The sequence below is a fragment of the Silurus aristotelis genome, assembly GCF_946808225.1.
Source record: "Silurus aristotelis genome assembly, chromosome: 18".
NCBI classification, from domain to species: Eukaryota; Metazoa; Chordata; class Actinopteri; order Siluriformes; family Siluridae; genus Silurus; species Silurus aristotelis.
Window position 1 is genome coordinate 13,102,487 of NC_139591.1, and position 13,464 is coordinate 13,115,950.

At 39.3% G+C, this 13,464-nt stretch overlaps 1 protein-coding gene across 3 annotated transcripts in view; it reads left to right on the plus strand.

Annotated features, from left to right (window-relative positions):
- The window catches only part of LOC310741478 (ras-related protein Rab-3C-like), a 34,363-nt gene extending 22,191 nt beyond the window's left edge, over nucleotides 1-12,172 (plus strand). Inside the window, exons 3-6 of one of the 3 annotated variants that reach the window (XM_083569388.1) lie at nucleotides 285-403; nucleotides 4,844-4,968; nucleotides 9,442-11,691; nucleotides 11,732-12,172. In XM_083569388.1, the coding sequence (XP_083425514.1) occupies nucleotides 285-403; nucleotides 4,844-4,968; nucleotides 9,442-9,635 (438 nt within the window). In that variant the 3' untranslated portion in view covers nucleotides 9,636-11,691; nucleotides 11,732-12,172. Of the gene's footprint in view, nucleotides 1-284; nucleotides 404-4,843; nucleotides 4,969-9,441 lie in introns of all 3 variants that reach the window. The other 2 variants (XM_083569387.1, XM_083569386.1) reach the window with 2 other exon arrangements.
- Nucleotides 12,173-13,464: the final 1,292 nt, after the last annotated feature.

Below are 13,464 nucleotides of genomic sequence, written 5' to 3' on the forward strand. Positions count from 1 at the left end.
GTGTTGCTTTTAATGGTAATAACTGGTGTTAATGGGACCTATTTTTTTTTTTGCCAATTAAATTATATCATTTGATGCCAAGTTCTGAACCAACCCCTTTTTTTTTTTCAGTTTTTACCTGTCTAGTTTTATCTTCCCAATCCTGTGCCCAATGTAACTTCAGATTCTTCTCTTGGAAACCAATGTGGTCTTCTCCTGCTGAATACAGTAATTGAATGACCTGGTCAAAATTTGTTTACAATAAAGCGGTATTATTTCAAGTTGTTATATTGCATGTGTTGTAGGATACAGCAGGACAGGAGCGCTACAGGACCATCACCACAGCCTACTACCGCGGAGCAATGGGATTCATCCTCATGTATGACATTACCAATGAGGAGTCATTTGGGGCTGTGCAGGACTGGTGAGTCTCAGATCCAGATCTTTTTTAACAGACTGTGTGCGTGCGTGCGTGCGTGCGTGCGTGCGTGCGTGCGTGCGTGCGTGCTTGCGTGCGTGCGTGCGTGCGTGCGTGCGTGTGCTGTATTTTATGGATGTATGTGACTTGTATAACCTAATATATGTTAGTACAGCACTGAGAACAAAAACATTTCTCTGATTTACAAAGATAAAATAAAATAACTTAATTAGCACAAGCAGTGAGAAGTAAATAAATATTAACTGGTAATGCATGTAAAAAATTGTTGAGTATCAGTTAAAAAAAACAAGCTCATCATTTCAAGAAGATTTCCTTTTTGCGAGATTGGATAGAAGTGCAGGACAACCGCATGAATCTTTTACCACAGATGCATGTGACATTTACCGAAAGGGAAAAAAGGCAGGTACATGGTTTTAAAGACCGACTGGGGTGTTAATATTTAATGGTGTTCATTTACATTTCTTAAGAAGAAAGAACTTCCCTTTGTGCCCACACAGGCCTATCTGGTCGGTTCATTCTGAGGCAGTTGCGCAAGGCTTTATTGATCTGCCTGATGGGTAATTTGGCTGAGGTTAGGGAGTGCATTGTGATTTTAATTAGACAGCAAAGAAACTAATGAGGGGCCGGATGATATGCTGAGGTAGTAGAAACGACACACTAAGACAGAATTGCTAACCTAACGCAGAAACAGCAGAGTTTTTGACAATTGTACCTTTAGTGCTGTAATGCAGCTAATCTCTTTTTGCTATACGGTGAGGGATTATGACAGTATGATAGTGATTTGATTATTTAAGAAGAGTGAACAAATCATGAATCATTAAAAACATGTAATTACTCTGTGATTTGTTTACCGAAAGTTATTTGATGTCTTTTGAAGTTTTGGTGAATACATATAATCTGCCCAGATTTAATTGTTTTATATTTCTTCAAATTAGGGACTATATCTTTAAAAATACTACTCTGGTCACCAATTCCTCCATGGCAGTTATGGAGAAGTGTTTGCTGAACCTCCCATACTGTAAGCAGATAACTTGTTTTTATAGTTCTCTCTGTTAACATGTGGTGGTGAACACCAAGGATCTTAAAAGACTATGGGAGAGGAGTTACAATTGACCATCACAGAGGAGGAATGGGAACTGATCTGGAGTCAGGCAAATAAGATATCTATTTGCAATAGGGCCAAAGCTATTCAGCTCAGGATTGTGCATAGATTGCATATTACACTACTTCTTAGAAGCAAGTTTGACTTAAATAATACACCATTATGTGTTTAATGTAAGGTGAAAATTTAAGATGACACCCACTTATTATGGAATCGTCCTGTAATTAGAATCTATTGGTCAAAAGTTGTTGTTTTTATGAGTCGTATGTTTGGACTGAAGCTACAGATGGACCCGTTGTCTTTGATTTTGGGTCTCCCAGTCAGACACCTGAGGAACAAATTTAAGAAGCGTTTATTTAATATTATATATTAAATATATTAATAACCTGGGTCAATAACAAACCCCTATATTTGAAAGGATGTTACAAGATTATTCGAGAAATGATTCCCTTAGAATCTTTGACCTGTGTTAGTCATTAGACTACAGAAGCTTTTCACAAAGTTTGGGCTCCATACCTCGATTATATCAATGACTTATATACTCAAATAAGTAATATTTTGAGTTTTGGCATATGATTTATCTTTCCCCCGTCTCTTGTTCTTTTTTACTAGGATTGCAAAAGTTGAGAATTGTTTGTTGACTGTTTTTTTGTGTTATATGAATGAACGTTCTTTCGGCCTCTCCCATCGGCCTCTCCCATCATCTGTATTCATGATCCGCATGTTTGATTAGGCACATGATTTTATGCTGGATTCCCTTCCTAACGCAACCCTCCCCATTTATCCAGGCTTGGGACCGGCACTAAGAGTGCACTGGCTCGTGCAGCCCTAATGGCTGGGGTTGGTTCCCGAATGTTTTGAAATAATAATAATAATAATAATAATAATAATAATAATAATAATAATAAAATAGTTAATAAATAAATAAATAAATAAATGTATTTTAAAAAATTTAATTAACATCAAAATTAATATAATTTATAATTTATAAAATAAAGTATATTGAGCAGTACTATATATAAAAAAATATGGAACCGGACCATCACACTTCTTTAGGCTTTATGAACATTGCATACCAGACTTTTTTCCCTATTTTTTGGTAAATTAATCATTCTTACATATCAGCACTGGCACATCTTCTTCTTCTTCTTCTTCTTCACTACCAACAAAAATCTCAACATCTTCAGCTCTGCTATCTCCAGCTTCACCTTCTGTCTTTTACTCAGTGCCACTGTCTCTAATCCATACAACATTGCAGGTCTCACCACATTCCTATAAACTTTCCCTTTCACTCTTGCAGATACCCTTCTATCACAAATCACTCCTGCCACTTTTCTCCACCCACTCCACCCTGCCTGCACTCTTTTCTTTACTTCTCTAAGACACTCCCCATTACTTCGAACTGTTGACCCCAAGTACCTGAACTCCTCCACCTTCTCCACCTCTTCTCCCTGCTACCACACCACTCCAATGCCCTCCCTCTCATTCACAAACATGTACTCTGTCTTACTCCTACTGTCTTTCATTCCCCTACCCTCCACCTCTCAAGACTCTTCTCAACCTGCTCCCTCTCCCTCTCCATTCTCACCACAAATCACAATATCATCCGCAAACATCATAGTCCAATATCAGCATTGGCACATATCTACTGTATATACTGTAGACCATTTTATGCACAGGAGCGTGACTGTTCTGTGCTACATATGAAACTGATGGTCAGGTGGCCATACTTTTATGTAGTTAATACACTTTTTGAGTAGTTAACTAGTTAAACACAAATGATTATATGCTGTTACAAATTATCCCTCCAGCACCGAGGGCTGCAGGCCGAAGCTCACAGAGCACACAGCATCTCCCACCGCATTTCCTAGTTTATTCTGTGTTTATGTAGCCATGTGTTTCTGTTTTGATTCATGTCTCCACCCCTATATTGTAATTTGGTCATTTCCTCTTGAGTTTCTTTGTCTGCCTTTGTCTGTTTCAGTTTATGCAGTTGATTAGTTTTGTGTTTAAATATTCCATCTATTCATAAAGTATTACATTCAGTTCAATGTTACTTCCTCTAATACTAGTCTCAGTTCACATCCTTATTTTGCCCAATTTTAAATTTTTTGCTAATCACCTGCCCTTTGCCTATTTCTCAGTCACATTCATTGTCTGCCTTTGTTTTTAATAAAATATTGTTTTCTGCACATGAATCCTTCTGTCCATATTCTTATGACAGTACACATACATTTTTTGGTCAGGCTTGCATTATTTGTCCATGTTTAACCACAACACAAACAAATGTTGTGTCCACTAATATGACTGCTTCACACTGCATTTTATCTTCCTGAATGTGAAATCGTTGTAGGTCATCTCAGAAATCAGATCAGCCCAACTGATAAAATTTGTCATGTGCTGGTGGCATTCAAAAGTAGCACATGCTATACTTTGGCATGAAAAAGCTTTTGTAAAAAGTCTAAGTTTTTTATCATTTGTTGCTGTATGATAAAAGTGGCTCAATTCTTGCACTTAAGTCAACCATGCATAAAAAGCCTAGACATTAAATCAGTTTGTTCTATTTTTTTTTACATAAATATAATAATGCTTAAATATAGACATTGAATAAGAGAGAAAAGGCTGTGCTGCTTTGTCTTTAAAAGGCATACCAGTAGGCATCTAAAGGAGAAAACCTTGACAGGGTTTTCAGTGCAAGTGCAATTTCCTTCACAAATGGAAAAGCAAAAATCACAGGCTGTGTGTATCTGGTGATTTTGGATCCAGGACTGATTTTTATACATGGCAGAAATTATTCGAGAAATTATACAGAGTGCTTCTCTATAGTTCAACAGCTAATTCTGGCCACGGTAAAAAATTATTGATGCTAAAACAACATAGATTAGTGCAAAATGTCTTTTTGCACTAAATTGCCTGCATAGGGAAGACAACACACACACACACACACACACACACACACACACACACACACACACACACACACACACATACTAGCTGGCTCCCGGCTGTTGCTATGGCATCAAATGCTGAAGTGTGCAGCCTTTTAAAGATAGACATGAATGTTTAGTAGAGCATGTTTATCTGAAACGCATCCTCTAGAGAGAATTTGTGTAGAGTTTACATTTCTCTATGCTGTTTATAAACCAATAACACATTGAAATGAATTAGCATCTGGCCCAACACTATGTCCACATATCAGTTCACCTAGTGGCATTTTTTTTTTTATTCCAGTGTGCTCATACAGTATGAATTCATTGTGTGTGACGTTCACAAGGGGCTTATTATAAATGGAATAAAGCATACACGGTTGTATTTGTGTCCAGGTCAACCCAGATAAAGACTTACTCTTGGGACAATGCACAAGTCATCCTGGCTGGGAATAAGTGTGATATGGAGGAAGAGAGAGTTGTGTCTGTGGATAGTGGCAGACTGCTGTCTGAACAGCTTGGTAAGTCTATTCCAACAATCAGCTGTGTTCATCTGACCAGAAGAAAACCAGGCAGATGAGGTATTGTGCTTTTTCAATTGAGAGGCTAAGTGCTAAGAATGATGAAGGAGCACCAATTAAATGAATAAAATAATCCTTAAATAAGGATGATAAAGCACACAAAAATAATTTTGTAATTAGTCATTATTGTTACACATAAATAAGAAGGAATGTAATACATCCCCAGTGTGTAATTTAAAGCACACCCCAAATGCTTAGGATCTGAAATTTATTACAATAAAATACCTACACAGAGATGAGATGTTTTGTGATTGAATTTATATCCTGAAATGCAGTTCTTAAGAAATGTAAACTCTGCTAGCTGAAAGGCTTTAGGTAAATTTTGCATACCTTTAACTGTGAATAAATTAGAGCATATGAAGCATTTGCTTTCAGCTCACAGCTCAGGCGATAATTAAACACATCTGATTAGATGACACCAAGCAGTAATTAACAGCTCCTCACATTGACTCTGTGTGCCATCAGCATAGAGAAAAACTAAACCAAAATCATTGTCTAAAAACAAGACTTAAGACTAAAGGTGAGAGTTTCATTTTGCCTTGGGCCTTTAATTAGTTTAGTAGTTGTCAAATGTACACTAGTGTTTCTTGAACTATAACAATGGGCCAAAAAATGTCTTTAAAAATCCCAATTAATTTGCTTCAGTTGTTACATAGGAAAAATGCATCCTTGAACTAAGTGCTATATTTAACAGATGTTGATAAATATGAGTGTGAGGATGCGAGAGAGAGAGAGAGAGAGAGAGAGAGAGAGAGAGAGAGAGAGAGAGAGAGAGAGAGAGAGAGAGAGAAAAAAGAGAGAAAAGAGGTTTAGGCTGAAAGTGAGATTGATAGATTGTGTAAGAGAGATATGCTGATAATATGTCAGCATGAGAGAAAAGAAGGTAAGAATGAGACATAATATTACTTAAGTGAGTGGAAATTGAGACTGAATAAGAGATAGAAACTGAGGCAGAGAGAGAGTGAGAGTGAGGGTTAGAGAGAGAAAGAGAGTGAGGGTTAGAGAGGGATAGAGAGTGAGGGTTAGAGAGGGGGATAGAGAGTGAGGGTTAGAGAGGGGGATAGAGAGTGAGGGTTAGAGAGGGGGATAGAGAGTGAGGGTTAGAGAGAGAAAGAGAGTGAGGGTTAGAGAGAGAAAGAGAGTGAGGGTTAGAGAGTGAGGGTTAGAGAGGAATAGAGAGTAATAGAGAGTGAGGGTTAGAGAGGGATAGAGAGTGAGGGTTAGAGAGGGATAGAGAGTGAGGGTTAGAGAGAGATAGAGAGTGAGGGTTAGAGAGAGATAGAGAGAGAGGTTAGGAGAGACAGAGTGAGGCTGAATAAGGCAGAGTGAGGCAGAGAGAGAGAGAGATGCTAAGAAAGACAGAGTGAGGCTGAGAGAGAGAGAGAGAGAGAGAGAGAGATAGTGAGGGTTAGAGAGAAAAAGAGAGAGAGGGATAGAGAGTGAGGGTTAGAGAGAGAGAGAGAGAGAGAGAGAGAGAGAGAGAGAGAGAGAGAGAGAGAGAGAGAGAGAGGTTAGAGAGTGAGGGTTAGAGAGAGCGATAGAGAGTGAGGGTTAGAGAGAGATAGAGAGTGAGGGTTTTAGAGAGAGATAGAGAGAGTTAGAGAGTGAGGGTTAGAGAGTGAGGGTTAAAGAGAGCGATAGAGAGTGAGGGTTAGAGAGTGAGGGATAGAGAGAGATAGAGAGTGAGGGTTAGAGAGGGTTAGAGAGTGAGGGATAGAGAGAGATAGAGAGTGAGGGTTAGAGAGAGATAGAAAGTGAGGGTTAGAGAGAGCGATAGAGAGTGAGGGTTAGAGAGAGATAGAGAGTGAGGGTTAGAGAGAGATAGAGAGTGAGGGTTAGAGAGTGAGGGTTAGAGAGCGATAGAGAGTGAGGGTTAGAGAGCGATAAAGAGTGAGGGTTAGAGAGAGATAGAGAGTGAGGGTTAGAGAGCGATAGAGAGTGAGGGTTAGAGAGAGCGATAGAGAGTGAGGGTTAGAGAGAGCGATAGAGAGTGAGGGTTAGAGAGAGATAGAGAGTGAGGGTTAGAGAGAGATAGAGAGTGAGGGTTAGAGAGAGATGGAGAGTGAGGGTTAGAGAGAGATGGAGAGTGAGGGTTAGAGAGAGATGGAGAGTGAGGGTTAGAGAGAGATGGAGAGTGAGGGTTAGAGAGAGATAGAGAGTGAGGGTTAGAGAGTGAGGGTTAGAGAGTGATAGAGAGTGAGGGTTAGAGAGCGATAGAGAGTGAGAGTTAGAGAGCGATAGAGAGTGAGGGTTAGAGAGCGATAGAGAGTGAGGGTTAGAGAGCGATAGAGAGTGAGGGTTAGAGAGCGATAGAGAGTGAGGGTTAGAGAGCGATAGAGAGTGAGGGTTAAAGAGAGCGATAGAGAGTAAGGGTTAAAGAGAGCGATAGAGAGTGAGGGTTAGAAAGTGAGGGTTAGAGAGAGATAGAGAGTGAGGGTTAGAGAGTGAGGTTTAGAGAGCGATAGAGAGTGAGGGTTAGAGAGAGATAGAGAGTGAGGGTTAGAGAGCGATAGAGAGTGAGGGTTAGAGAGCGATAGAGAGTGAGGGTTAGAGAGCGATAGAGAGTGAGGGTTAAAGAGAGCGATAGAGAGTGAGGGTTAGAGAGTGAGGGTTAGAGAGAGATAGAGAGTGAGGGTTAGAGAGAGATAGAGAGTGAGGGTTAAAGAGCGATAGAGAGTGAGGGTTAGAGAGTGAGGGATAGAGAGAGATAGAGAGTAAGGGTTAAAGAGCGATAGAGAGTGAGGGTTAGAGAGTGAGGGTTAGAGAGAGATAGAGAGTGAGGGTTAGAAAGAGATAGAGAGTGAGGGTTAAAGAGCGATAGAGAGTGAGGGTTAGAGAGTGAGGGTTAGAGAGAGATAGAGAGTGAGGGTTAGAGAGAGATAGAGAGTGAGGGTTAGAGAGAGATAGAGAGTGAGGGTTAGAGAGTGAGGGTTAGAGAGTGATAGAGAGTGAGGGTTAGAGAGAGATAGAGAGTGAGGGTTAGAGAGAGATAGAGAGTGAGGGTTAGAGAGCGATAGAGAGTGAGGGTTAGAGAGCGATAGAGAGTGAGGGTTAGAGAGCGATAGAGAGTGAGGGTTAGAGAGCGATAGTGAGTGAGGGTTAAAGAGAGCGATAGAGAGTGAGGGTTAGAGAGTGAGGGTTAGAGAGAGATAGAGAGTGAGGGTTAGAGAGTGAGGGTTAGAGAGCGATAGAGAGTGAGGGTTAGAGAGCGATAGAGAGTGAGGGTTAGAGAGCGATAGAGAGTGAGGGTTAGAGAGCGATAGAGAGTGAGGGTTAAAGAGAGCGATAGAGAGTGAGGGTTAAAGAGCGATAGAGAGTGAGGGTTAGAGAGTGAGGGTTAGAGAGAGATAGAGAGTGAGGGTTAAAGAGCGATAGAGAGTGAGGGTTAGAGAGTGAGGGTTAGAGAGAGATAGAGAGTGAGGGTTAGAGAGAGATAGAGAGTGAGGGTTAGAGAGTGAGGGTTAGAGAGTGAGGGTTAGAGAGTGAGGGTTAGAGAGTGAGGGTTAGAAAGAGATAGAGAGTGAGGGTTAGAGAGAGATAGAGAGTGAGGGTTAGAGAGTGAGGGTTAGAGAGAGATAGAGAGTGAGGGTTAGAGAGTGAGGGTTAGAGAGAGATAGAGAGTGAGGGTTAGAGAGAGATAGAGAGTGAGGGTTAGAGAGTGAGGGTTAGAGAGAGATAGAGAGTGAGGGTTAGAGAGAGATAGAGAGTGAGACTGAATAAGATATAGAGATGGAGGCTAAAATGACAGAGTCTGAATAATAGATTATGATTGAGACTGAGATAGACAGAGCCTGAATGAGAGACAGATTGGAGGTGAGAGATTGCAAGTAAGGCTGAGAGAGAGACAGAAAGAAGCCAGAAAGCCCAAGCAAGGATTGAAGAGACCGAGTCAGGCTGAGAGAACCAAAGAGAAGCTCAGAAAGATTTTAAAAAGACTGAGAGAGATGGATTGACAGAGACAGAGGGAGGCTAAGACAGACTGAGATAGAGAAAGACAGACTTTTTTGTCAGTAACTTAGTTGCAGCAGATATGATCTGGTTATACACATAGAAAGAACAGGATTAGTGTAAGCACTTCTTTGTGGATCTCAGTGTCAATTTACTGTCAATAAAATAACATAGTTTTGATTGTTCTTGTTTGAGCCGATCTTTGTTTATAAGAATTGAGAGGAAAACTCCATTGCGTATGGCAGCACTGTATGCTGTTGCAGCACTTGGCTCATCTAGCAGCCCTATTCAGTTGTTGAACTGGATTAGCAGGTTTTGAACAACATCTGTCAGATGAATTAATGTGAGGAAGACAAAGATACATGTCCTTACTTATTTGTCACATTTTTGTGTAATTATTCTGTGTACTTATTTCTTTACACTCATCTGCTACATCTAATGTTTATGCTTTTTTGTGTCTCCAAGGCTTCGAGTTTTTTGAGACAAGTGCAAAGGATAACATCAATGTGAAGCAAACGTTCGAGCGCCTCGTTGATATCATCTGTGACAAAATGTCTGAGGGCCTAGAGACTGATCCTGCGGTTACCACGGGAACGCAGGGCAACGCCAGGCTAACAGACAACCCTCCACCATTACAGCAACCCAACTGTTCGTGTTAGTGAACAACTAACTGTTCAGAGTCGTGTGTGTGTGTGTGTGTGTGCTTGTGTGTGTGCACGTGTGTGCACAGATATGTGTGTGTGTGTGTGTATCTAGAAATTAGGCTTCTTTAGTTCGAGGCACTAAACCTTTAACGTCACGGCTCCTGGATGGAACGAGCTAAATCTCATTGTTCAGGAAAGGCATGTTAAGGGTCCTGTGACATGTGGTATTCACCCACATCCCCAGATTTTATGAACTTGGAATGGGATGGAGTGGAATGCATTTCTGAGAAAACTTGAGGAAAAGTGATTTGAAATGCCTCAATGCTTTAGTGGCAAAAACCTCTGTAAATATTAGCATTACCAATCCAGCTCAGTCACGAACCTCTGTCCTAGACCTGTATCTATAGACCAACACTGTTTCATAACCTGTCCAGTGTGAATCCTGCTGCAGCTTAGTGTTAAAGCTGATCAGAGCACGATAGCTGAAACAAAACGATGCATATTACACTATTTATGTTTACTAATAAAGTAAACAATAGTGGCACTAGAAAAACAAGCTTATAAACAGTGGATTCAATGATATTTTTGTTAGTTAGCTACAAAAAAATAAAAGATTTTGCTTAATTTACAAAGAAGGAAAAGGAAATCTTGTACAAAAATAGATTTTAGTGTCCAGTCAGGACTCGAGATATATATATAAAAAAAAAACTGATGATTACAAAGATATGTATTTAAAAAAAAAATTATACAAAATAAAAAACTTGTATAGTGTTGTAATTTATTAGAATATATCAGATTTATATCTGCCAGCCATAAACTGAATATGTGCTCAGAAACATAGTTCCTCATTGTAGTAGTTTCTCACAAGGAATGCGTGTTTCATCAAATGAAATCTGAGGGGAAAAAATTCTGTTCCAGTTTTAGACTGCTGTAAGGAAAGTCACGCTTCAAGTAATTTAGAATCGCAGTACACCAAAACCTTTACGTGTCGATAAGAGTTTTAAAAAACCCTTAGTTCTTTATAGATTTAACTTTTCCCTGTAAACTGTTTATTTCTTGTTTTAGTTTTTTTTTTGCCAGATACATATAAGTGTTTCTCTCTGAAACAGCCACTTAAAGCAGTGGAGCCTTTCAACATTTCCCCATTCATCCACCGTCTTATTTTGTCCCTCTATCATCAGAGAGGATTTTTACATATAACATGATTAGATTTTGTAAAAGGCAAGTCGTTCTTTCCTCTCGTCGTCTTATTAAATAGTGAGCGGTGTGAAAGAGGAGGAAGCTATTTCTGCACCATCACTCGTACCATCAATATTTCATACAGCAAATCTGACTTTTCTTTAATCTAAAAAAAACAGCTCATCTGTTCTCCCGGTTGTAATCCTCCACCTCGACGTAGATGTTTCTGTTCTCATTCATGGCGTGTTGTCAAGCATCGTATTGCAGTCCCTCTCTTAAAGAATAAACTGATGAATAGAAATGTAGCCCTTAAAGTTAGACTTCTGTTGAATGTGCTTTGTGTGTCAAGTGTGTGTGTGTGTGTGTGTGTGTGTGATGTGAAATTATAATAGAGAAACACAGAAAAAAGCAGTTCTATTTATTGTTATTAAATGCGAGTAGGCCAGTGTGTGTAATGTTAAACAGTCCTTATGCATCGCTGATGTGGAATCAGTGCAGCTGTTCTCTGCAGCGTTTAGCATTACACTTGCATGAAATATGTAACATCTATATTTAGAGATTGGTATCTATATTCTAGTCGTTTAAAATCTGCATCCTGCACAGCTGTGGGCTGCAATGGGCCAATAAGTGCAATATTTGAAATCCTGTTTCCTGTACATACTGTAGATGTGTAATCTGATGAATGTGTATTTCTGCTATGTGTGTGTGTGTGTGTGTGTGTGTGTGTGTGTGTGTGTGTGTGTGTGTGTGTGTGTGTGTGTGTGTGTGTGTGTCTGTGTCTGTGTCTGTGGGTGAGGGAGATAGAAAGAGTAAAAAGAGGTCTATTTGACGGAGTCTGGTGTGAATCATACTCTGTGTGTGTGTGTGTGTGTGTGTGTGTGTGTGTGCTTGTGTGTGTGCGTGTGTGCGCGCGCGTGCACGTTTGTAATTAGACACTAGTTTCTTCAACTTTTCTTAAAACACTAGTTTCTTGGCTAAATGTGGTAAAAATGTGTTTCTGTAAATCCCTTTTGAGACTGAGAGCATGCTTGGTTTGCTGTGGCTGAACCAAAAGTACATGATTCTTCACTCACACATGAGCCAGGTAACTAGATTATACTTTATTAGGATGAATTTTTACTTATTTTGTCTACATTTCCTTAAGCCCTATAATTATGAATTATGTCATGATGATTATTTGATATGAAAAGCAAGTCAGTGTTGACAGAAATCCAATTGATTGTGACGACATTTGATTTTGCTGTGCTGTTTGTAAGAATTCCTGTTGAACTGCTCATTTTGTTTGTGTGATGTGTACGACCAAATGTTACTGTTGAAAATACAGATAAACCTACAGATTGTATTGATACTTCAATAAAGTTATTAATGAAGCATTCGTTTAGTGTGTGTGTGTGTGTGTGTGTGTGTGTGTGTGTGTGTGTGTGTGTGTGAGAAAGTGACACAGAGTGAGGTAGACAGACACACAGGGAGAGATATGATCGTGCCCCCTGCTGGATGTCGGTTATTATCACAAAGATGACGAAGCATGAAGAGGTTTTGGTTGAGTGCGTCTCTGGCTGGCTCTGTTCTCTCATAGAATCTTTGTTTATATGCAACAATTCACCACCATTGAATGACACACCAATTCACCACCGTTTATGACACACCAACTGTGTCATAAACCCCAAAACTTAAAATGCCCTCTAATATTATTAATAATAATAATTGTAATAAAATTCAGACTAATGGGAAACAACTATACATAAAAACTCAAACATTTGGCTATGCATTACAATTGTTAGATCAAACATCTATTTTCCAGCCAGTTGTTTTTGACAAACATAACAGAATTCAGCCATGTTTGTGGGTCGTGCTGATTTGGCAGACCTACCTGTTCCTCCTCCACTAAATGGTTTCCATTTTTTTCTCCCATTCCCCACGTTACAGGAGGTTGTATTTTCAAGCTCCACCTGTGTGTGTGTGTGTGTGTGTGTGTGTGTGTGTGTGTGTGTGTGTGTGTGTGTGTGTGTATATATATATATGTATGTACAGTATCTCAAAAGTGAGTACACCTCTTATATTTCAGCAACAATTTTAGTATTAATTCTCAATGGATAATACTATAGAAATGAAACTTGGATATATATTAGGTCATGCCAACACTGTGAATCTATGGTTTAATTATACACACATTATAACGTCATTCTTGTTGTTCTCCACACTAATTAGTTTTATTTTACTCTGTACATTCAGGTTAAAAACAACAAGCTAGCTAAGTGTGCTGCTGAATATTTTTATATCGTTTTGCATCCCTACTGTATTCATACATTTTACCAACAGTTTTGAATTCAAGTGTCAATCAGTGAACAGCTGATATTGACGATGGAACTATAATAAATGGATGTTTATCACTCAGATGACGATTTAAGGTTCCTTTGGACAGTAAGGTTTCATCTTTAGATTCGTTTCGGGGTGTATTTGCTTTTTTAGCTTGTCACCGTCAACCCTGTTTGGGGGATAGGGACACATTTATGAATTGAAAAGTTATTTATCTAATCTATTTATTTCTGTTTACAGCTATCGTCTGACAATGTCCATTGTTATAGACAAATAAAATTTATCTGGATCGTATTCTTTGCTAAGAAAAAAAAATCAATGGGTGCAAAGTAAAAACCTGGACACAATT